At 45.8% G+C, this 25224-nt stretch overlaps 1 protein-coding gene across 6 annotated transcripts in view; it reads right to left on the bottom strand.

Annotated features, from left to right (window-relative positions):
• PDGFRA (platelet derived growth factor receptor alpha) overlaps positions 1-12036 on the bottom strand; it is a 37015-nt gene extending 24979 nt beyond the window's left edge. Inside the window, exons 1-4 of one of the 6 annotated variants that reach the window (XM_027676379.1) lie at positions 11455-12036; positions 9774-10011; positions 2003-2063; positions 293-607 (exon numbers count right to left, since the gene is read on the bottom strand). In XM_027676379.1, coding sequence (XP_027532180.1) covers positions 293-607; positions 2003-2051 — 364 coding nt within the window. In that variant the 5' untranslated portion in view covers positions 2052-2063; positions 9774-10011; positions 11455-12036. Of the gene's footprint in view, positions 1-292; positions 608-2002; positions 2064-5487; positions 5592-9285; positions 9539-9773; positions 11229-11454 lie in introns of those variants that run through there. The other 5 variants (XM_027676382.1, XM_027676380.1, XM_027676378.1 and 2 more) reach the window with 5 other exon arrangements.
• Between the last annotated feature and the right edge of the window lie 13188 nt (positions 12037-25224).

Genomic DNA, 25224 nt, shown 5'->3' with positions numbered 1-25224 from the left:
TACTATCCAGCTCCTGGTGGTTAGAAGACCTCAGCTCTGAACTTGTGAGTTCATCATTCTTCTTGAGAACTAAAACTCCCACCAAAAAAGTGAAAACCCATAAAAACACAGAGGAACATATCCATAGATTCACAGGGGCTGGTCTTGATTTGTATGTTAGGCAGTGGCCTTGGGGTCAATTTCTCTTTCCTCTGAGATGAAAATTGCCACCAGCAATACACCTCTTCCGAACATCCACAGTTCACCTCTCCCATCCAAACCTCCAGGTACAGCCCTGGCATCCTGCACTTACCAGGCACATAGATGTAGATGTCCTTCCCATCCACTTCCCCATCCTCCACTTGTGTGTGGTTATAATAGCAAACATACAAGCCTGTATGAGCAGCTGAGGCATTTACTACTTCAAGCACCGTCACGAAGAAGCCACTGTTGTTTTCTTCATGTCTAATGTCTATCCTGTGACTTCCCTCAGTCACTGGGTACTGCCAGCTCACTTCACTGTCTCCAGAGCATTTAAGTGTGAAATTGGAATTCAGCTGTACCACCATTTCATTCCTATTGGGAACAATAGTCGGCAGAGGAAGCTGGCAAAGTGTTAAGAATGGTCCTGCAAAAGACACAAATAAATATCATATGAACACACAGAACAGCCTCAGCATGGGGACGGGAAAGGAAGCAGACAGGATCCAGAGCAGCTATTTTTCTGACTATTTGAGATCTGCTGATGTCCCAGGAAATTTGCCCTTGTTAAAAGGCAGAGCTTTGCCCAAGGGATGGCAAATGGCTTTCCTTTGAAATGTTAAGTGTTTGCTTGCCGACTTCTGTTTGTCAAATCAAGAGGTGAAAGACAGACAGAGGTGAAGTTAGAGATAGCTCCCAATTCACACATCAGCTTTCCAGCCCCAAAGGTGGGCAGGCTTTGTTGCAGACCAGTGAATCCCACACCCTGGCTGCTGGATTACAGGTATCTCACAGCTTCTTACAGACGTGATCAGGAAGCCAGCAGTCCTGTTAGCCTTCGAGTAAGCTCACAGCTGAAAGTTAAACACCACTTCCCAAGACTAATACCTGCACTTTACATCTGATTTCTGTTTGTGCAGAGGGCCAGAGCAGGGGCTTAGACTGAAAAACTGTGCATCAGGTCTACCTCTAGCCAAAATGTACAGTTTTATAGCCAGATAAAACTGCAATCCACTGAACAAGATGTTGTAGATGGCACTGGTTTTCAGATGCAATCTCCAATTACAGGCTCAGGTTTGCAAGTCTAGGTAATTTGTAGGTGGGCTCATAACAGATCCAAATCCAAAAGAAAAATTACAAGATCTACATCCTAAAAGAATGGGGAATTCACCAAGCAAATACATTTGGTATTTCAGTCTACCAAATGATCTGTACAAAACAGATAGGGTAGCCCATGATAAACAAGCACCTAGGCTCACAATTGCCACTCAGCAATAAATCAGCATCAGGACTCCAGACTGTGTTTGAAACCATTTTCCACTCCTGTACAAAGTTACCTCAGTCTACAGGCCCTTTCTATATTTGGCACCCTGTGGCAAAGCCTGCCCTCCCCTCCTATCACCATTCACTCGGCAGATGTTGGGAACTGGGCAGGCGAGTATGGTCCAGTGGTGCAGTGTGGGAGGATGCAGGGAGCCCACACAGGCAGCCCCGCCTGCACCGTGCTGGTGCAGAAACCCCAGCAGGGCACTTGGGACAGCTGGAGGTAGGCAGGCTCACTTTCCCTGCGCAGTCAGAAGAATTGGGTGGGAGGAGGTTACAGCAGCATAGGAGTGCCGAAGTGGCCAACATGGGGCAGCAAAAGTACTGCCTTTTTGGTAGGTCTTGTCTTAGCCTACCTAAGGAAAAGGCAGAAAAATCATGTCTGTAGCCAGCTGGCAACCGTTTGGTATTTGTTATTATGGGCAGAATGAAAGCAAATTTAAATATAAATTTATTAAGAATTAGGAGTGGAGAGGCTTAGAGGACTGAGAAACATTACCTGCAAGAAAACATCCCAGGATCAGGAACATCCGTGGGGAAGTACCCATAGCTACCAACAACTGAAACAGAAAGGAGAAAGAAAGAGAGCCGGTTAACGGACTGATAACTGCATAAGACTTAGCAGGACTCCTCTTCTGCAATGCCCAAGTGCAGCTTCCCACCACTCCTCATGGTGCCACAAAGAGAAACCACCCAGGGACCCCAGCTCACACCCACAGCCCATTGAAACTCACACCACTGCCCATGAGATACATGTGGCCACAGACAGACTACAGGCAGCTAAGGCACCATAACCCCTTCTTTCAACTGGCAGTGTAAGGAAACAAGTCCCAATGTAAGGAACCAGGTCCCGGTATATCCCCTTTCAAATGACCTGCAAGCAGTTCTGCTGCCCACTACAGCCTCCAAGGCTGAGCCCACAGAAACACCCCTGCACAGAGGCAGCTCTCTTGCAGGCATCAATGAGGATGCAACAGCTTCAGGCAGCAAGTTCTGACCTTTCAGCTGCAAGTGTTTTTTATGGGAGAAAAAGCACATTTGAAAGCTACTCTTATTACAAATAGTACAATCCCGAGTGATATTTTTGTTTTGCCATTGTACATATGTATATATATAGCTTACAGAATACAATGCAATACAATGGTGCTTATTGCCTATTTAGCAGGAATTCCCTTGATCAAGCAACATGCTATTTAAAACATATGCTGAAATTTTCTAATGAAATAAATCCATGACAGACTGTAGGCCAGCACCGCTACTCATATAGCATCTCTTCTCCCCAACATTGTGGAGAATCATAGGTCACATGCAACTATTTCAGCTTTCAAACACATAATCCTAAGGCATCTGTCTTGTAGAAGCAACAACAGCAGTAAGCAACTATGTAATTTTTGTGCCATCTAACGACATTTCTACATAAAGCCCTCAAGCATCCTACTAGGTAATTTCTAAAGGAGAAGTTCCTACAATCCCTACTCCCATTGAAATCAACAGATGTTCTGTTGGTAACTTTAGTAGCAACTGGATTTAGCCAAAAGACAACATGAATTAAAAAAGCACTGCATGGAAGAGCCCCTAACCTGAAACACAGATCAAGGAGTTAAATAAAGGATGACGTGCCAAGACAGAGGCTGCTTTTCAAAGGTTCTGGAGAGTTTCTATTCATCCTCTAGTATTCAGTTCCTGATGCTGAGACAGGAAAACATGTAGGTGAAACTAGTTATTACAACTCTGGCAGTGCCATATGGGAGTTAAATGCTTCCAACATGCCAAGGAGTGTTTCTGAATTAGTCCTGCTTTCCTCCTTCAATGTGTGGAGCAGACAGCACTCATTGCAAAGCAAAAGTATTTGATACTCAAATCAAACATAAAGGTCTCAGAAGCAGGATTACAAGACTTACAAACTACAAGCCTCAAAACCACGTACAAACAAATTCTGAAATTCAGCTAAAAATGTTTCAGCAGAGACAAGGCCTTTTGCCTGATTCTTCAATTGACAATAATTGCCATGTGTTTATGTATCTGTGTCTCATTGATAACAGACTCTTAGATATCAAAGAATTCCCTCAGTCTCAGCTTCCTTACTCATTTTTATCACATTCATATCCTGTAATTTTTTCTGATAAAGTAACCCACTGTAACTCTTTAAAGACTTACCATGGTCTGCTTAATTGATTTAACTCCTAGCCTTCCAAGATCCATAAGATGATGTTACCTCACTGTCTGCCAAGTTCCCTCCCTTTTCTCTCTGAAAACACAGCATTGTCCCCCTTTTGTGTTGTTTTACCAGACTGTTCAGTGCAAGTGATGCAGCACAGGAGGAGAAAAAACAAAGCTAGCTTATCTCTCGCATACCAGAAGCTCTGCTGAAGTGGACTAGCATTGTTGCAGAGCTGTGTGTGTAAGTGAGGACTGAAGCCCCGCGACTTATTGGTGTAAGTACACATGATGGCATTTCCAAAGTGGTCTTTTGAACTTGCTGTCTTGGTTGGGCTGTTGCCGAAATCAAGGAGCGTCTCAACCTAGTTTAAAAACACAGTGACTTAACTAAATTTGCTTTCTCCATCTGGCTATTCTTTCACAACCCAGAGCTTTGATCTTTCCTCAATGACCCGTTAATGTCATCAAGACCAGAGCAACACTTCCTCACTGTGAAAGACAGAATAATGTACTGAGGATTCGCCGTCACCTGTGTTCAAAATCTATTTTAACTGAATTTAATTACATCATGAATCTGACTTAAGCATGATGAAGTCCCATCACCAGCATATCCTCACACATTATTGCCAGACTCAAGGTTTAACATAGGTTTCACACTTTAGGGCGTGAGAGAGTTTGCTCATGCCCACAACACCAAGCAGGAACAGTTATCCTGGTTTTGTTTATTTACAATCGCATACATTTTTGTGTGCACTTATTTAGTTTTTTTTTTCCTTATGGCAGATCAATTATCTTTGTCCTCAACTATCCAAATCTCAGCCCAGGATAAACATATCAGGTTCAGTTCCTAACACTGGTCCATCAATCCATAACTTGGTGTAGCCTCACTGAAGCCAGTAGCTTTATGCAAGCTGAAACCCAGTATTAACAGAACATATACAATGTAAGTTTGAGCCAACCTTAATTCCCTGCATACCTTGGACATTGCTAGCTAATGCATAAACATGGACACGTAGAATAAAAGCTAAGTGATGCCACAAGAGCTTTGCCAAACTCTTTGCAGGGGATCGCCTGGGGTAAAACAGTCATTGGATTTATATAGGTTTTCAAAGGATCTGACTGAAATCCTGGTATGTCTCTTATGCTCTTTAGTGATAAAAAAAACCGAAAACCCAAACAAACAAAAACAAAAACCCAGGAAAAACAACATCTGAAGAACTTATCAGCAAGGAGTCAATTTTCCAAACACTAACTGTCAAGTGCTGGTTTACTACCAAGTAAGGTTTCATTGACTGTATCACAGAAGAAAAGGTAAAACCAATGTCCAGAAAGCCAATGGAAATATGTGTTTAAAAAATTATTATATTCCTAGGTGATTGCTCTACATGACCTAAAGAGAAAGAAAGGAAGAGGAACAAGAAGAGCCAATGGTATACAATTTTTCATACTGCTGTAAATTAACGGAAGACCTCTTTCAAGAGAGAAAACTAGTCCATCTACCAGAACACTGCAAACTACTGGGCTGATTTCCTGCCAGCTACCCAGTCACTGCAGTTCATCCTCTTGACCACATGATGGCAATGTTGATCCACAATAATGAGCCAAATTTCTTGTCCAATAGAATGCAACGCTAGTCTCCAACGTAGCAGATAGAATCTAAAAATCTAGGTCTCCTAGATCAACTTAAAATTCAAAATTCTTGCATTTTAATTTCATGTGATTTAAAAAAAATAAAATAAAAACAAACTGGTCCCATTTGCTCTATATTTACATAAGGGATAGGACAGTTGGGTTGCAGATCTTGGCATGTAATGATATGATTACCCTTGCTATGAGAGGGCTGGGTAATTTCAATGGTGATTTTGTCAGAGTGGCAGTCTGTCCTTCTGGGAAAACTGATCTTTTCCAGGAAGAGTTAAGGGAAACCTAAGAAAAGAAAGATTTCCATCTTGCGGCATTTGTCAGCATCTGAATGCAAATGTTCAGGCAGGACCTCCTGAAACGTTTCTTGGTTCTCAATTCCCAGATTGCAAACTCAACTGTCTGCAAGAGCAGCGCTGCCCTGCAGTGGTAACATGAGGCTCTGAAGGTTTCACTGGCAGAAGGTTTCACTGGCAAAAGATTTAAACAACAAAAGAAAAAGTCTTCAGTGAAAAAGACTGGTATAAACATTCTCCAAAAATGAGGTTTGTTCCTCATCCCTTTACAAGCATTTGAATCCAGCATAGCCTGTACACAGGAAAAAAGTATGCATCAAGAAAAGCCCAAGGAATAACTATGCATCAAGAATAGCCCAGTGCTGGGCTCCTACATACGGTGATGGTTGCCCTCTAGTCAGCCCCAATTCTTCAGCCTAACCCTCAAGGAAAGAGTCCCTCAGTCTAGAAGCTAAAGGTGGGAGGGGAAATTGCAAAGTCTAAATTTTCCCACTTGATCCAAAGAGGATTTTCCAGACTGTCTCAGCAAACAGAAAAGAAAACAAACAAACAAATAAACAAAACAAACAAATAAACAAAAAAAACCCACCGACACCAAAATTGTCACTTCCAAGGAGTACACCTCACTTGTGTTCTCAGAATAAAATCAAAGAACATGTCAGATCCCAACTCGTGTTAAGAAGCATTGTGTGGAAAAAACTATCCATATCTGTTGACCACAGGAGCTAGGAAGCCTAGCTGTTGCAAACTTTTCCCTTGGGTGTCCATGTAAAGCTTTATTAGCTTGAAAGAAATGAGTCAAGCAGGAGAGCAAGGCAAGAGGGAGAGAAAGGACAGCTTGCTTTGTGGCTCAGGGATTTTTTTTAAATTATCAGCAATTCTTGCCTACCACCAGGAAAAATCACCTCTCAGAAGTCATTCTTGTGTCTTCAAGTCTTTAAAAGAAGCAAAGAAAACATCTTCTATTAAAAATTTTAGTGTTCACGTGCAAAAGTAAGTGCCATTGTGGTCATGATGAACTAAGCACGCAAGCAAGGCAAGGATTATATCAAGTTATACATTTAAGCCTCATTCTTTAGACCAACTGGTATAGCTGAAAATAACCAGTGAGGTCTGGGCTATGCAAGACTTCTTCTGTCTATATTCATTGTGCTTGAATCCTAGCTCGATGCTGCAGTACAGAAGAGAGGTATTTTACTAAAATATTTATTACTTCCTGCTTTCTTGAAACCTAATACTTATATATTACCCTCAGAGCCACATGAAGATTTCCCATACATTAACAAGCTAGCAACAGTGAAGATAGCCCCAGTGCCCGATGGCAACTGGACTGGCACACCTCCTGCTCTTCAGTGCCTGGAGAAGAGTACCAGAACAAGAGATCTCTTTTAAAAGCAGCGAGAGAGTGCCTGCAGGCTGACAGAGTTGGTTTACTTGTGGGCTCCGAAATCCCAGTGTTTTGTGAGGTGTCATTTTTCTTCAAACTTTTTTTTTCCAAGCTTTGAGGTTGGCTGAACTGCTGTTTAGCTAAGGGCCGTTCTAAAATGCTTATTGTTAACTAGAAACTAAACCCGAAGTCCCTTGCTGGGAGATCTTTCTAGAGCATTTCTAGACCCAGAGTTAAAAGTCGGATCTCCACAGTTCAGATTTTGATCAGCCGATGACAGAGGAATCTTTGATGCCTGTCTGCTTGTTTTGATCCTGTCTCTTGCCCCATCCAAGGACACAGAGTTTAGTCAGTCGAGTTGGGAATCCAGCTGGGCTCTGCATCGGCCCTGGGAGACGCCAAGAGCTTAACAAGCCACCCCGCTTCCCTGTGCGTCCCGTCGGGGAGACAGCAGCCTTCTACAGCCAGCCGGGACTGGGGGGTGGATGGGGAGTGGGGGGGGGTTACGTTCACACCCTGAAGCCCCCATCAGGCTGCAGGCGCTTGACAGACCCTGTCTGCCCGCGGGGAACCCAGGCAGCAGCCCCCAGGGAGCGGGGAAACGGCACTGCCGCGACTCCTGTTCGGTCCGCCGCCCCTCGGCGGGCCCGACGGCTGGAGCCGCTGCAGATCAAAGGCTGCCCAAGACACCGAGCAAACCTAGCAGAGATGGCAGTTCCCAGCCACTTCGCTGTTTGTCTGGGAAACAATAGGAAAGCCTTTGCCAAGTTGGAGAGACTTTTTTTTTTTCTAATGCGAGGTAGCCAGGAAAAGTAGGGGAGATGGAGAGGAGCAGAGCAAAGACGCGTCTCCCTACGGAGCTACGACACGGCGCTTCTTCTCCAGCCCTCTCCCTCAGGTGAAGCACGAACCCTGAGGGTGCGGGGTCTGGAGAGGGTGCGGAGTGGGACAGACGTGGTGCCCCACCTGGGAGCTGTGGGACCAAGAGAGAGCGATGTGTCTGCAGCCCCGGGAACGGGTCCGTCGGTCCCCGTAAGGACCGAGGCGATGCCCAGCCCGCCCCGGGCGTGCAGCCTTGGGCCCTGGAGGAGCGCTAGGAAACCGGAGGTTTGCAAGAGACGCGCCGAAAATGCCGTCGATGGGGCGCTGGAAACATGCTCCAGGCGCGGGCGGGGGCCAGGGCATCGCCTCCGCCTCTGCCTCGCACCTCCTTCCCGACGGGGTGCGGGAGAGCCCCGGGGACTGGCGGCTGCCCCCCAAGACTGCTGCTGCCTCCCTAGATCTGTCGCTGCTGGCTCCAGAAAAAAAGCTGTCCAAGTCCTGTTGTCTGGAACGGCTCCTGAGCTGCGGGATCTGCGTCCAAAAATGTTGAGCAATGCCGCGGACAGCCAAAAAGCCATTTCCTACTTACTCCTAGGACTTTTCCAGGGGACTCCAGCCTGGCAGAGGCTGGCAAGTTTGCAACTCCGCGCTTAACAAAATCCAAAAGTTGGCCGCGAAGACTTTGCCCTCCCCCGGGGTACGAGGCAGTACGGTCCAGCGATCCGGCGGGACATGCGGCAGGACTGGCGCTCCCGTTGCGAGAGGGGCTGTAAGCTGGAAAATCTCCAGGTACCAGCCCTGCCTAAATTCAGCATCTTCCCTGTCGCTGAGACATATTAAAAAAAGACGGGGCTCGCAGGGATGGAGATCGGGTCGCATTGGGGGTGTTGTGTACGTGCTCGGGATCTCGGGGCATTTTAGGCTGCTGGGTCAGGGGGAATGAGGTGAGAAAGGGGGTCTGAAGAAGGGAAGGTAGTGAAAAACAAAGGGTGGGGGAAGGGACGGGCGAGTAGCGGGGTGAAGGAAGCGAGGGATGCAAGAGGGGGAGCCGCTTACTTCGTCGGTACGCGTTCCCACTTTCCCCCCCACGGGGCGGGCACCGCTGCTGCCCACGGAGCCCCGGCAGGTCGCTCCCACCCCCGCGGCAGGAATGCGGCGCGGTGGCCCCCGCCGTCCCAATGTGTTTGTCATTAGTGCTGCCCGCGCTCCTCGCCGCCGCACCCCGACGGCCGGCGCAGCGCCGGCTCCCCGCGCCCCTTCACGGGGCCACCAGCGCCCGCCGCCTGCGCCCTGCGGGAAGAAGCCCCACGCCTATCTCAGAGCATCGAGGGGGAAAAAAAGGAAAAAAAAAGAAAAAAAGAAAAAAAAAGACACCCCCCCCGACAAATAAATAAAGAAAAAATAACAAGATAAATCAGGAAAAAAACGTGGGAGTAAAGGTGTAAAAATGAAAAAGGTGGGGAAACTGCCCCTCACCTCTTACCTTCTCCTTTACAATCCGCAGCCCCAATCCTGCAGATTGTAAAACATCCAAAATATGTCCACGTCTTTTGCGACTTTCCCCGCTCAGCCGCGCTCTTTCCCTCCCGCTTGCCCTCCCTCCCGATCTGACTGTAATGGTCTCACAAACCGCGTTCCGTAATTGATTCAATGTTATAGTCCATCCTTCCAAAACTAATCATTTGCTTTAAGTAAATAGCTGTCAGGAAATGAAGCCCCCCTCAAGCCCCTTCAGAATAAGAGCTGTCCTGGCTCGCCCGGCGCCCCCAGCCCCGCGGCCGGAGGCGGGCGCGCCGGCGGGAGGCTCTTACGCAGGCAGGGGGGCCAGTCTCTGCCTCCAGATTTCACCAGGCTCGCAGGGGAGGGGGAGGTTAGCCATATGGCAGGGGCGAGGGGGAGGAAAGGGGGAAGCGGGGAGTTTTTGCACTGCAGGGGGAGAAAATAAAAAAAAAAAAAAAACCAACCCAAAAAACTTTTATGAAAACTCAGAGAGCTCCCAGTTTCATGAATGAGCCTCAGACCCTCCAGGACGGTGGGTCTAGTGCCGAGCTCGATGTCCACGGTCACAGTGCGAGTTTATGGACGGGGAGTTTGATCTCGAAACGAATTCGCTGCTTCCTCCTGTCTTTTGTACACCGCTGAGCTCGGGTTTGGGCTAGAGAGATGGATGGACGGCCGTGAGCCAGCCAGGAGCAGGAAGCACTGAGAGAGAGGGGGAGAGACGAATCACTAACATTTATGAATGAAAGACACAACGAAAGGTAACCTTCAGCAGGAGCCAGCCCCCCCAGCCCCCACAGCTCCGACGGGACCGAGAACGCTCTTCTCTTCGTCTCTGCCTTCGCTTTTCCCAGCGCAAACAGACCCTAGTAATAACCAAATCAGGGGCACGGCAAGGGCCAGAGGTGCCGGCGGAGGCGCGGGCAGTGCACGTCCGAGCCCGTCCTGTTTGAACACGCTCCAGACGGAGCTTTGATCCCCGCCGGGGAATCAGCGCTGGGTATCTCTGCTTTGTTGGCCGTCGCTATCTGCTGGCGATAAGGGGTGGCCGAGGGAGCTGCCGGGGAGCTGCCCTTGCCGCCCTCCTGCTGCAGGCTCCGCGCGGAGCGAGGCGAGCGCGGCCGGCGGGACGAGGCGATGCGGCGGCCGCGGGAAAGGGGGCAGTGCAGCCCCAGGAACGGAGCGGAGCGGAGCGGCGCGGGTCCCTGCCCGCCGCCTGCCTCCTGGGGAGGGTACCGGCCCCAGATCTGCGCCCCGGGGCTTCTCCTGCTTCCTCCCCTCCCCAGTCTGGCATCACCACCACCCGCATCTCTTTTTCCCTTTTAATATTAAACAAAAGAAAAGTTTGTTCTCAAAGTCAAGAGCCAAGATCCAGTGGTTTTCCTCTTTATTAAGTGAAGCAGAATTAAGCCTCTGAAGCGCAGATGCCCCAGAGGGAATGGGTGCAGAAACGAGAACCGACTCCCATGGAATCGCGCTCAGGCTGGGGTACCCCTGGCTGGGCTCGCAGGGTCCCCGGTGGCGCTCCCGGCCCTTTGCACGCCCTCCACTAGTGCATCCTCGGCTCGGGTGAGTGCACAACCCCGCTATTGCTTCCACATGTTCCTCCAGGAAATTATCGGAGTCAGAACTGTGAGCAGCCCCTGGTCGGAATGCTAACAGGATACCGTAATGCTTGTGAATAAACAACAGGCTCCCAGTGAGTCAAAAGCATGGCAAAAAAAAAATCCCCCCAAAACCAAAACAAAATAAAACAAAATCCAAAATTAAACAACCAAAAAACAACACGGGGGGGGAAAACTCACACTGCACCCTGGAACTCTGCATCTGGGAGGGCGAGCGTACCTAGTAGCCTGAACCCTTAATTTGTGGAGGGAAATGTTCTATCATGACTTGGATCAGAGCTGTGAGGTCTCGCAAATATAAGCCCCGCGAAGATGAGCGTCAACTGCCTGTGCGCCTCGAGGCGATCTTGCAGGATTCGGTCCTTGATGTATCGGCGTGAGCGTGTCTGGTTTAACGTGCGGGGCAGAGGTGGTGATTCCTGGCGAAGTATCATCAGGATGGGATGTAATGCGAGAGTTACTCTTGCGAAAAGAAAGGAGCAAAATGAAAGGGGAGGAGGCGCCTTCTGTTTGCAATTACCTGGCTCATTTGAATAATGCCTTTGTCATGATCATTATCGAGAGGTCGTTAACGGCTTCCACGTGGGATCTCACAAGACCCAACGAAAAATAAAAATTGCAAACTGAAGGACTGGCAAAGCTGCCTGCCAGGCCAGGCTGGCGCTGCGGGCAGGGGCCCGACGGCTTTGCGGGGACAGGGACGGCGGTGTCCCGTCGCCCAGATCCCCTTCTGGGGAGTGGTGATACTTTTCCCTTCCCTACGCGACGGGCCTGGCTGCGCCGTCCCCATGCCCGCCGCCTCGATAAGGACCGAGCCGGCAGGAGGTGGGCTCTGCCGGTTCTCGTCGTTGGGCTGATCCCCCTCCTCAATATCGGTGGTGTCTATGGATTGGTTCCCCGCAGAGGAGGTGGTAGTTAAAATAAACCCTTCGGGACGTCTGCTGAGCTCTGCCCCCCGCCCTGTGTGGTGCAGGGGGGTCCCGTCCAGAGAGGCGCGGGGGACGTGGGGTTAGCGAGAGGACAAGCTGGGGGTGGGGGAACTTTTTACCATTGCGGCCCTCTCTCCTCCCGCCTTCCCCTTTCCTGAAGGGCTGGAGCATAAAGTATCCCGCTAGCCTATGTTTATGTGGCAACAGATGGAAGCTGCACACGTCTTAAACAAAACTGCGGCGCCCGAGCTAGAACCGCTGTCGCCTGTTTATGCTCCCAGGCTACCCCCCAGCCTGGATGGGTGGGTATATGTCCCGCTCCCGGGCCCGCGACGCCGGCAGTAGCCGGGCGTCGGGGGCACTGACGGGGCGGGTTATTGCAGGGCGGCTCGCTCGGCTTTTGGAGGCTTCCAGAGGGGCTGGTATCTTTCGAGCCGCCCTGCTCAGCATTCTCCTCCCTGGGGAAATCCCAATTTGTTGCAAGTAATAAGCCCTTTCCTGCGGCTCTCTCCCAAGGGTGAACCGTGAAGCGGTTGGCTGGCTGAGCCTATTGGACAATGCAATGGGTGGCTCATGTGGGGTCCGAGCGGCCACCGGCGGGACGGTGCAGGCGAGAGGGCCCCGCGGGAAGGCCCGCCGTGGGGCCACAGCCTTTTGACTGGATGGGAAAACACGTCTGGGTTTGATTATCGTTACCCACGTTCAGCGACGCACGGAATGGGAGTCACCCTTTTTACCTTTTAGAGCAGGAACGCTTGCCTGGTGAAGAGCAGCTACAGCGTGGAGCAGAGAGCCCTCAAACCCCTGAGACAGAGAGAAAACAGAGTGACCTATCATAGCTTGTCACTATAAATCTGTGCTCACATCTGTCGCGGGGGCAGGCGAACTCAGCGGTGAGGGCTTCCTGAAACAGACGAGGATCTAGTCAGGCGACCGCCAAGGCCCCGAGCCCCTCCGAGAGATGTGTTCTGCTGGCGGGAGGGCCCTGTGTACATTTGCAGTCCTACCAGGTTTTTATTTCTTTTCGTATTTCCACAAATACAGACTCCCTCATTTTGTTTGTTCAACAGAATTTGGCTCTGAATAGCAGGGGTCCCGTGTCACCGGGAAGACAGGGAGCCAGACAAAAGAAATAACTTTGCCCAGCCTGCCCTCTCTAGCCTTTATTTTTATTCCCCACATGGTTGGTTATGGTAGTTCCCCGTGCCCGTCGTTTTCCCACTGAGGCCGCTGCTGCAACGACGTCGAGCTGTTTTCCTCTTATTGTTGCGTTTGGCTCTTGACATTAAAAGATGCCAGAAGAGCCGTGGAAGCCTTATTCTTTGAAAAGCAAGCTTTGTTTTTCCTTTTGCTCCCGCCCTGACGTTTTTTTCACTGCGGTAGAACAGACAGCCCGCTTTGGTCCAGAAGCAGCCTGAACCAAGTTTAGGGGTGAGGTAAAGCAAGGCGTTACCCCGCTTAGCCTTTCGCTGGCGCCTGGCTCCGCGCTTCTCTCCACTCCGGCCCCCCAGCCCCCAAGGTGGGGAGCCCTAGGCCCCGGCGCTGCTCCGACGGGCGGGAAAGCAGAGCCGAGGCAGAGTCGAGGCTGCGGGCGCCTGCGGGGTGCGTTCGCCGCCGGTCGAGGGGGTCGGTGCCGCCGCCCGCGACACTAGAGGGCACCGGAGCCCGCGGGAGCAGCCAGCCCAGCCGGGCCTGGCAGGGGCACCGCACCCCGCCGGCCGCTGCTGCCTCTGCGGTTCATTGAGCGATCGACCGGCTTTAGAGAGAATGTCGAAGGGAGGCCGTTCTCTTACTCGCGGCAGTCTAAGGGCTTCAGCCCCGTAGGTCCAGCCCCGCAGGTCCATCCCGGTCCCGAGCCGGGCTCAGCAGCTGGGAATATGTGGCATGTTGCAAGTAAAGCAGAGAGATAAATTCCTCCCGTGACACAAATGAAAAATTTTCTCTCTGAAATCAAAGCATCTCTTCTGCTGATTCAGCCCAGGTTTGACTTCGGTTCATAACTCCCGAGACCATTATCTCTGCCTTTGTTCTTTCTAGCTGTAGCAATTAATGTGTTACAGCAGTACAAAACCACAGCCAGACAAGGCTGCTTTCGTTCTGCAACTATTTACTATTAGTACCAGCTTTGCCCCCTTGGGCTACTGCGCTTGGGAACCCAGCCCTGAGCTCTGCACGGTGGAGCTGGCTAGTGTGGAGGCCACCCCGGGCATCGTGGTCATGGTTATCCTTGACATGGTGGGCGTGGGCCAACTCTGACTGTCAATATCAGTCCCCTGGGCTGACCACTCCACCATACGTTCCTCCCACGTGCACAGAAGAAACAAAATAGGGTGAGCATTACGAAGTGCCAAACTCAGGAGAGACAGGACATGTCTGTTTACTGTCCACCCTGAATTGCTCATGCTCCAAACATGGGATGTAATTTTTCTGTTTCATGCCACAATAGGTTTTCTTCTGATGCTTAGTGATTAACACACGCCTTTGGCATGACTTGCTGTAGAATATCTGGAGCTATGGCCAAGGTTTGTAAATCGTAATTTTCAGTCTGGATCTCATCTAATTCTGCAGAGAGCATCTTCTGCCTCAGTTACATGATCGTTTGCCTGTCTGTTGTTGACAATCCTTGAGAGTACTCAGTATTATACACTCCTCTGGAGCAAGGTGGTTGCAGAGAGAGAAATGACAAAGTGAGATGAGAGGAAAATGCAGCTATAGGTCCCTGCAGCCACGGATGTAAAGCTACAGTTCAGACTTAGCTTAGTCATGTAAATTCTGATGTGGCTCGGGAACAGGGGATACAGCAGCATGTAATTATATTTTGGTCCTTAGATTGCTTGCTCTTCTAGTCAGATATTCTGTTTTTTAATTTGAATTATCTTTTGAGAAAGAGACTAGTGTGGAAACTGGGACAGATTCTGCTTTGTGTAAACCTGGTGTAATTCTAACTTCAAGAGAAATATTCCAGATTGAATCTGGTATAATTAAGATTAAAATTTGGCTCTGGAAGACTTTTCTTTGGCAGTAAAGTTAGAGAAGTACTGAGAAGAAAAATAATTAAAACCAGGACTTTGTGCTCTTTTAAATAACATATGCTATAGGCTCTTTGAACGCATTTGTTCTCCATGACAGCAGTATTTTAAAACTTTCACTTTGGTTCCACTAACCAAGTTAACCCTTGACAACCAACTGTGTTTAAAATATGTTATGTACAGAAACCTATAATTTTACAGGACATTGTCCAAATAACAAACAAACTCCATTAAAATGATACGATTGCTGCTGTGGCAGTAGCAAGCTTCCACTTGCTGGTGAAGTCATGAATTTCTCTGTCCTAGCCACAACATTGGCATTGAACTCAATCTGAGTTTATACCTTATTTGTCAACATGGGTTTTTTACATGGAGCAAACCTTGTTATCTGACTGCTAAACTCAACAGACTGAGGAGCAATTATCAAAAGGTTGTTGCTTTTTTATCTTTGGGAAGTAAACTCTGAAAGGAGTTCCTAAAGGATCACTGAAAAACTGTATATTGCTACACATTTTTCTATAAGACAAGAAGATGTCATCTAACAGTTTCTGTGTCCCATATCACTTTATTTGTTAGGCCCATGCCCCTAACAGAAAATATCTCACTATAATTTGATTGCAATTGGTGAGAAGATGCTGGCCAATTTTTGCCAGGTCTGGCTTTCATCCCCAATGAAATCACAAGGACATCTGTCATTCTCTTGAGTGGTCCCAGATTTTCACCATGGGTTAATCAGATCTTTCTTTAGGGTATGTAGAAAAAGGAGGGGGGAAGGGGAAAGAATCATTTATCTTTGATTCTTTGTGATATATGAAGAATATGGATTTAGAAAACATGTTTTGCTGTTTTTAAATGGGGTTGGTATGTAAGAGGAGTCAAATGTTGTTTGTTATTTCAAAATACAGGAATATCAAGCCTTGTCAGCCTTCGTTTTTGGTAGAGGATCCTTGCTGAATCAGTGAAAAAAGACATCAAAGCTGACTCTTTCACAGAGCAATCTTTTAATCTCTTTATTGAGTAGGTTTGTAGAATAGGGAGCAGTCAGACACACATCATGCCCTAAGTCCTGCTGCAATGAGTTTATCCACCATCCTTCCTCAACCCTGCATGGGTGCCTCAGAGGGAAGCAGGTAGTAAATGTGGGAGGAGAGCCCAGACTGCATCTCTGAAAGAACCTGTGCTGCAAGAGCCAGGAAGATGTGGCCAATTCTGATTTTACACATTTGAGTGTTTCTTTCAAAGAAAGGGAATTGTGGAGTAATCCCTCACCTACCTGGCCCCTATTTCTATCCATGTTTTGCTTCCTTTGTCCCACATTAGCAGGCTAAGTGCTGAAGGAATAACAGTAAGTGTGCAAAAAAATGCCCAATTCAGAACAATGCATTTTTTTTGATCAGTCAAGGACACCACAAAGAAAGAATAAGCACAGCTCACTTCATTCCTATTTTTTATTTCATAGTCAAAGGGAATAGAAGTGTGCTCTCCTTATTGTCAAGAAAGTACAGAATTTCCTTTCCGTCTCTCTTTGTGATGGAAGAAAACTTTTATAAAGCCAAAGTAAATCCAAATGAATACTTGCAATTCCTGTCCATCATCAAACTTACATTTTTCTATTTTTAGTTATTTTTCTCTCAATGTGCTTTATATTACTATAAGAAGAAGGTATTATTGAAATCTATGCCTCTATGAAACTTTGTTGGGAATTTCTTGCTTAACAAGTTGCAAGAAGAGTCTCTGATGGTCTGAATCAATTTATGAAGGCTGCTCCAATTATCCTTTTCCAAAATATTGTAGGATTTAGTCAACTTGACAAGATGAAGGCCTTGAGGAAATGCTTTACTCCAGAAACATCAGCAGCAGTAAAGCTGGGGGCTGATCAAAACAGTGCTCAGAAGTATAACTGTAGCCTCTGCTGCTAACAGGGATGTTGGAGGCACGCAGCTCTGCTTAAGGGAGGTTAAAATATATAGGTAGTTAGTTCGAGTGGACAGAAGCCATTGTAAATATCTGAGGAATCTAGTGTTGTTTTTTTTTTTGCTGGGAGACAAATGGTCCCGTAGCCCACTTAGCACCTGCCAGTGCCTCTCTACTGCCCTTTGCCCTGTAGGGCTGCTTGTTCTGACAGCTTCTGAAGCTCTCTGGGCTTCAAATTCCTTCTCCGTATGTTGGCCTTTTTCGTTGCTGCCTATCCCAATATTGACTTAGGAAAGAAGGAGAGTTAAAAATAGCAGGCTTCAGTACTGTCCACAGACCTTCTGCCTAGCTTTGCTTTAGGCCTGTGAATCACAAACATTGGTTTAAACCATCATTAGCATCTGAATGAAGATAAAGGGGACAAGAGGAGTTAGGATAGGCTGTTACCTTGTGTAAATATCACTTCTCAACTATATTGAAGAGTAGGAGAGAAGCAGATCACAGTGGAGGATGTTTACATCCCATTTCAGCAGTGGGGATTATTTGGAATTAAGGATGTAACAAATTGACTCTTAAAAAACCATGTTGGATCTCTCACTGGAGCCTGAGTGAAACCTACCGTCATTCTTGGGTAGCTTTATTTCCTTCTTTCTCCTTGCTGCCATCATTGCCTGTAAACTGCTCTGCCTGCTGAAACCCATGAGAAGCAAGGGGTATGCAGTGTGAAGAGGGATGTGTGTGACAGGGGAGTAGGCAGTCATACTACAGTGGCTTGCACGGTTTTATGAAGGTCAATAAACCTCGGCTCCATCAGACCACCAGAGAGAGTGGCTTTCCCAGCTGGAATCATTCAAACATGTGGCCCTGCACTAAAAAACACCCCAGCTCCAGTCTCCAGGAATGCATTTCTGCCATGGTTAGTAAAAGTGTCCCAGAATATCTCAGAGTCACAGTGTTAGACAAGAAGAGAGCCAGACTCTGAGAGAGACACATTCAAATTGGGATTAAAACCAACTGCTGGCTTCCCACCCAGAAGCAAAAATAAAACGAGCGTTGGCTGTAAACACAGGCACCACAGGCTCCCCCCACCCAGCTCCACAGCTTTGCCAGCTCTGCAACTCCTACAGTGTCTACAGAAGCCACAACAGAAAGGAGACACCACAAAAGTCAAAACCAGAGTAGTCTGTGGTGAGGTGTCTTTCAGGGAGAAAAGCTTTCAGATCTCTACAGAGGTTAAAATGTGCCAGGAGTGGCAGGTTTGAACCTGTTTGGATCAAAAAATACCTATTATTCTGAGAGCAGGTGGTGAATCCAAAATACCTCAGCACTGCGGCTTTCTTTGGTAAGAAGTCAGTGCTGAAAAACATGGTGTCATCCTGTCAGCTTGAATGTACATTGGTATGGCAGTGCAATGACTAACCCATGTGGACTAGTGTCTCTACCATTTGCTGGGGGGACCCAAGCATCAGTCCCACCACACAAATGAGCCTGCAGATGAAGCCAGAGGGGCAGGAGAGTAACATGCTGGATGACAGGCTTTCTATTGGGAAAGACCTGGACACAGTCTGTGGGCTACTGAGTCCAGGGATTATGCTGAGACCTGAAAGCAGAACAGGACCACAGTGCAAGAAATGCCACATGCAGAGAGTACAGGCAGAGTAAATCCTAGTCTTTAAGGTGGTGATGACAGGTGTCCAGGTGTATTGAAATGCATTGATGCCAGCCTTTAAATCCTCCATTCAGATAGGGAGTGTTTTTGCTGATGATTAGCACCAATAGAGTGATTAGGTCCACATGAGTTTGTCTGGGGTGGGAAAAACCTAGGGTAGACAGGACAGCTAAGCCTGTGGAGAAAGCATAGGCAGAGGCTTGTGTGCTCTTGCTGGGATTTAAATTAATTATTCACTTAGCATTCACTAAAGCAGCTACACAGTTACAAAGGTGAAAGTTTAGATTGCCTATCATTTCTGTTCATGTTAGCTTGGAAAACTTTAGGCCCATATGTACCAACACATGTAACTCTCCCTTTGGAGTTACAGTCTAGAAGACTGGGTTTGACCAAGTAAATTAAACGGATCAGCTTGCATTTAGTGCTAGTTTTACAGGTCACTTCATAGTTACAGTGACTCCACCGGTGTAAATCAGGGATGATAACTGTTGAAATCCATGAAGTTACAGTGAGCAAAGTTACAGTGATCATTCATAATGTTTTTCACTTTTGGAAAACCAAAATGGTGAATCAGAAAATCTGTAAGGACAACATTATATGTAACAAGTTGTACCTACAGGGTACAGGTCTGTTAGATGTCTCTCAGAAAAATCAGTATCCTAAAGGTGGGGTTCTAAGAAAAGTTTCTAGTGTTTTTGTTAAGAATATCATGAAGAGGATTTTTGTTTTGGAAACATATGAAAACCAGAGCCAACTTTCCACTTCCAGCATCTCCCATTCAGAAGGAATGTGCAGAAGACCTTGATATGATATGAATTAAAAGGATTCTGCCTCTGCCAGCCCTAAATTCCAGGAAGTGAGACACAGCATCCTCATCTACTCTTACAGGCAACATTTGTTTTTACTCTAGCCTAAATACCACACTGTTTCCTAAATCTCAAGAAGTTGACCGTTCACTTAGATTCCTCAGCCTCTCACAGCAGAGCAGCAGGCTCTACATAGGCATTTCAAGTGCTCTTGCATGACGTCCAAAACTGACTCCTGCCCCTAGAGATTTAGAGGTACCTCTGGAAGAAACACAGTGGTATTCCAGTGCGTGCAGAGCTACTGGGACAGAGCTGATAGGTCACACAGGTTACCCAGAGGCCCCTTGATAGCAATGCATGGAGTGATGGGGCCACAAGATCCTTTCCTACCTGAAGCCAGGCTAAAACACCAGCCCATGCTGGGGAGTAGATTTCATAATGTACATTCAGAGCTTCATGAAATCCTTCCATAGCCCTGTAGGGGCTACTTTCAGATTTTGCTTCTTTCCGTCCTCTCTATAGCATCTCCCATTATTCTACTTGCTGTGCGCAGGCAGCAAGCATCCTACTTGTCTTGTACACATACTTCCAAAAATGTGAGGAAATCCTCTGGCCCTGGATTCTGAACTGGCAGATATTACCAAGCCAGTCTCTCACTCCCTACAGAGCAACTGGCCTGATGTTCTCTGAGTGAGGAGTGCATTGTGCTAGCAACATCTGGCACTCTTCAAGGAGGTTGTGCACTGCATCTGATGGAGTCACTGGATTTGCTGCTATCACTTAGATGAAGGATGCAGATAAAGAGGCTTCTACAATCACCAGACAGCTACTAAAATTTAGAGGTCCTGATCCTTAAGGACAACTGCATCAATAAAAATCTTTTATTTGTTGGGATGCCTATGCCTGCTGTAGGCTGGTAAAACACCACCTTCCCGCTTCCCCCTCCTCTCACCAATTCTGCTGACAGTGGCATCCCAGAAGCACAGTACTGGTGCAGCAGAATAAATAGTTAAGTATGCTGAAGCGGGTTTTCTCCTGATTTCCCTTATCTCCTTACACTGGTGTAAGTTAATTAAAAAAAATCACAAAAAGAAAAAGCTATAGCATACTAAATATTTTGCTAAATATTTTCTGAGGTTGCTGAGGGATTTAAGTAGTGAGCAACATTACTCAGTGGTAGTATTGTTGCTTTTCATCTCAAAAAATAATTAATTAGACACAACAGAATATTTTATCAAGCATTGCTCTTTCCCAAACATTAAAAAATTATCTTTGTAATAACTACATAAGAATTAATAAGGGACTCCATAAGCATTTGGTCATACTACCTGAGGCCTGGGTTAAGATGAGTGTTCCTAAAACTCACTATGAAGTGGTTAACAAACTTCAACAAGCTATACCCATATGTATATCTCCTCATGTCAGAGGTTCTCTTTCAGCATCACTAAGGAAGAAACTCAAAACATTGAATGTAGCTCAGTAGGACATCGTCCATCCCAAATCCCTCTATGGCAAATCACCGATCCAAATGGGCTTCTGGCACTTGTTAACACAAAGCAAAAAGCTTCAACAAGCCAAAACAGATAACTACTTTTTCTGGAAAATTTTAACAGACTCTTGTGGAAGCTTTTTAATTTTTCTCTGAGAAATCTCTTCTTTTTTGACAGAATTAAGAAGACTCAAATTGTATCCTAGAACAAAAACTATTCATAACACTGTCAAGTTCTCATCTTCCACATGTCTGTATGAGTTTCATTTTTCCTTTTTTTTTCCCCTTAAGCATATAGAAAAAAAATAAGAGGAGAATGGGAAAGATCTCTGCTGCATGGTGACCCTCCCCAGCTTGAAAGCTGACACGGAACACTCGGGTTATCCCAACTTCATACTCCAGTTGGGCTTGTTTACTCCTTTGTGCAATGATGAAGTTGTGCTGGCTCATTTTCAAGCTATTGCAACAGTCACATACTGAGACTCTTCCTCCATCTGTCTGTCTTCAGGTTGTAGCACATTCCCATTTGCTGAACTGGGGACAGATAAAAACTGGGACAAGAGAAAGACAGGTTGTTTGCCCCTTTGTGGCAAAACCAGCGGCAAGACTCTAAACTGTGCTGGAGGCACAAGCAAAGTGGATGCTTGCTGCATTTCTGGACTCAGTCAGAAGATACCTGAGAGGGAAGAAAATTGTGATGGATTTGGTCAATCTGGAGATGCAAGACTTCTCTAAATAATTCTGAGAACAGAAAGTGGTGAAAAACAGGGACAGGATCAAAGAAATATGCACAGTTCCCTTCCAGCTTCTTCTGCCTCCAGCATCATCTTGTTATAGTTGATGTGGCTGCTACAGGTTGAACAGACAGTGTGGCTGCAATCCTAAGTGTTCCTATGGTACATCAAAAGACAGGAAACTTTGAAGAAATGCATAATTTTATGAAAATATTAATAAATGTTTGGTGTACTGCCTCAAGAAAATGAGATATATTGCATTTTCAGTAATGCAGATAATATTCATGCAAGAAAAATCTAGAATAATGTGACTGCACACAATACTTAGGCTAATTTTTACTTTATTTGACAACTGCTTTGAGAGGAAAACAGCATTTTAGAATGATTTTTTGTTTCCTATACTTATAAGGATTTTGAAGTGCAAAGGTCACTCATTTTTCTAAAGAGATCAAAAAGTTATATCATGGCATTAAATTATCTTCATTACAAACTTTGATCACTATCAGGTTGTTATGATTCTTACTGGAGAAAAACTAAAAAAAAATCAAGTCCCACTAGCACAGTTTTGAAATGCTATCTCTAGTATTTCTTTTGAAATGCCTTTGAAATATTTTTGTCACATTATTTGTTCTTAGTAGTTTGTTTTCCTAATCTTTGAGTTCTATATTTTCACAAGGGTCTTTTTATTAAAAAAAAAAATCTGAATAGCTCCCTCACGAGAGAAAAAGAGACGCCAAGTTTGTTTAGTATATTACATATCACGTACCACTTTGATAGTTACCGAATTTGCAGACATGGGCATAATTTCAAGTTGGCAGTGCCACCTTAAACTTTGATTTCAAGAATGCTGTTTTATTAACATGATCTGACAGAGTCCCATAAACCAGCAAAGTTGTGCAATGCTTCTTCTGTGTTTTCATCTCTTAGGACAGACTTGTTATTTTCAAAAGAGAATGACATTGCACCATTTCTGGAGCAATGTAGATAACTTTAAAAGTCACCTCTTCTAGAAAATGATTACTATAATCTATTATTTAATCCTCTAACTAATCCAGAAACTGTCAAAACCAGATTGATTACTGTCTAGAATAAATGAATGGAAAAAATAAAACATAGGGAACCATATGAATAAACTACAGACAGATGCACTTTTTTATCATACTTTTCTATGTACTTATATATGCAAGCATACTTCTACCTGGCAGTTTTCTTAATTCATCTACATTTCCCCTTCACACTTGGGTTTGTTTTCAACAGTCATTTACTTGATTTTTTTTTGCAGAAAGTAATCAGTCAAGATCAGAACTCTGCCATGTTAGATGCTTTTTATACACATATATATCTATAAATGGATATATATAAATACATGTAAGATCCAGAGTTTGCAGTCACATGAGTGTGACAGAGCGAGTGTGAAAGAGCGACTGTGGCAGAGCAAGTGTGACAGTCCTTGTCCCTAGCAAAGGTTGCAGCTGCTCTCCAAAAGCCTCTGCAGAGCAGCACAACAAGGAAGATTCTACCAATAAAGTCTATTGGAATCAAGTTGGGAAGCATCCTTGGTAGACAAGAGGACAGCAGGCAAGAAAGAAGTTAAGGACCAAAGTGAGGGAAGTGAGATGAAACCTGGTGTGAGAAAGTGCAAGTTTATGTACCAAAAAGTTACAAACAGTTTTTGCTGTGAATATAAGAAAGACTTGTAGACAGATGGGATAATTTTTAGCTCCCAGATATTTAATGATCAAAATAAAATCTATTAAAAAAAAAAAGAAAAACAGATAACAGAAAGTATCAGGATAGGAATTTGACACCAAAGACATCAAAGAATGAATGTCATTCTACAAGGCACTAGGTACTACCCTATTTAGCTGTATTCAAGCATATCCAGGAAAAGGAAATCCTAGGTTCTGGAGAAGGGCTACCTTGAAAGGGGGAAGATAAGAGGACACATAGGGAGCCTGGCTACGTCAGTCTGTCAAACTGAAAACTGAAAAAGTGTCTTCAAAATCTATCAACAGAGTAAGTACCAGGAGGGAGAATATTCATGTAAGAAAAAGCAAAAGAACAAATATGCTAAAAGGTAATGGTAAATAATATATCAGTAAAGAAGTAAATGTTGATCATGAATATGTTTACAATGATAACAAAATGTTTCCAAGCACCAGAGTGGTGAGTTTAGAGACAGTCCTCTAAAATGATGAGCTGGTCATCAAGAGCACTGCAGCAATCTGAGAGGTGAAAGACCCCCCATGGCTCCAGTCTCAGAGGACCAGGCTCAGTATAATCCTGAAGAGCATTTGTTTTGCCAGAAGGATGGGACAGCAAAGGCAAGTGGGCATCAAAACTGTTCCATCCCCAGCTTGGGGAACCAAGCTATGAAGCAGTGGCTCCTATTAGGGGAAGGACGTATCTCCTTCACCTCCACTATTATAGTAACCTCCACTATACACATACCAATTCATCCCTTGCTGGTGGCTGCAGTAACTGCAGTATGATTTTCCAAAGCTTTTAGATACATAGAAGAGGCTGAGCTTTGTCCATGCTGAGAATTAGTGCTGAATTATGAGACTCTACAAACTACTGCAGTGCAGAAAGGAATAAATTTCTTTATTATGATTTTTAAATGTTCTAAATAAAAGGATTGTTATTACTTGGCTTGTTAGAAGCTCAGTGGTTGCTCAGGATTTCCTGAGCAGGTTACTGGGCAGGTCGTCAGAAAGATTACACTTTTCTGAAGCTTGCAGTAACTAGCTGCTAGCTATAGTTACTTTCCAGTATTGAATTAAAATGCTGGGGTAGGAGGCAGAAAAAAGACCAGCAATGGAACCAAAGCTGCAACCTGTTAACTTCACTGAGACCTGGCACACTCCTCTGAAAGCAGTTCAGCACATTGTTAGTGCATCAGTTTGTGAAGGTTCCCTTCTCACCACACAGCCCTTCAGAAGCTGGCTGGGGAAGACAGCATATCATGAAATACCTTGGCGGTGTGCTGGATTGTCTTATTACACTACCATGAGTAAAGGAACATTGTTAAGTCAGGCATAGCTGGAAGTTGTATTTGCAGAGTGATCTGGACCTCATGTTATTTGTATCTGCAAAACGATTAACCCTTGCACTCTTCTTTCAACACTCTGGTTTTTTTTCTTTTCGAAATGATAAAGGGAATGAAGTTTGTGGGTATTTCCTAAGTAACTCTGCGCTTAGCTGCCATCATTGCTTGGTCTCAGGGGTTTCTCTCTCTTCAGCACTCATATCTAAGTCTCTTCGAATAATGGTATACAGGGTCTGGTGCTGTGCCAGCCTCTTCTCATTTGCATATACTTGTTGCTTCTTAGTTGCTCAAAGACACAGAACAAAGATTTTGCCAAGGTGGAGGGATATATTTTCTTCTGCTAGCTCAGGCTCACAGGGCAAATGCCACCCCTGCTTTTTGAGTTTTCTTGTCATCTCTCCATCTCCCCTTCTTCTTTTCTGCTTCCAGAAACAACAATATTTTGTCTTGAAACAAACTTTCTGCATTCCACTTGCTATTTTTGTGAGTAGTGTAAGGCATATATCTGCTTTTCACTACTCTAGCAATCAGCCAGATATCTTTTTCACAAAGCTTCAGGAATACTTACTTGAATAGGGATGCTGGTACACCTCTATGGATGTGGCTTACCATTTACCTCTGGGGACATCACCTGTAACTCAGCGGGCAGAGGTCTGTATTTTGAAGCTGAA

This window comes from Neopelma chrysocephalum, unplaced genomic scaffold (genome assembly GCF_003984885.1).
Source record: "Neopelma chrysocephalum unplaced genomic scaffold, ASM398488v2 Primary Assembly neopelma1_42, whole genome shotgun sequence".
In the NCBI taxonomy this organism is placed as follows: Eukaryota; Metazoa; Chordata; class Aves; order Passeriformes; family Pipridae; genus Neopelma; species Neopelma chrysocephalum.
The sequence above is the reverse complement of the archived record's forward strand: the minus strand, read 5'-3'. Positions and strand labels throughout refer to the sequence as shown.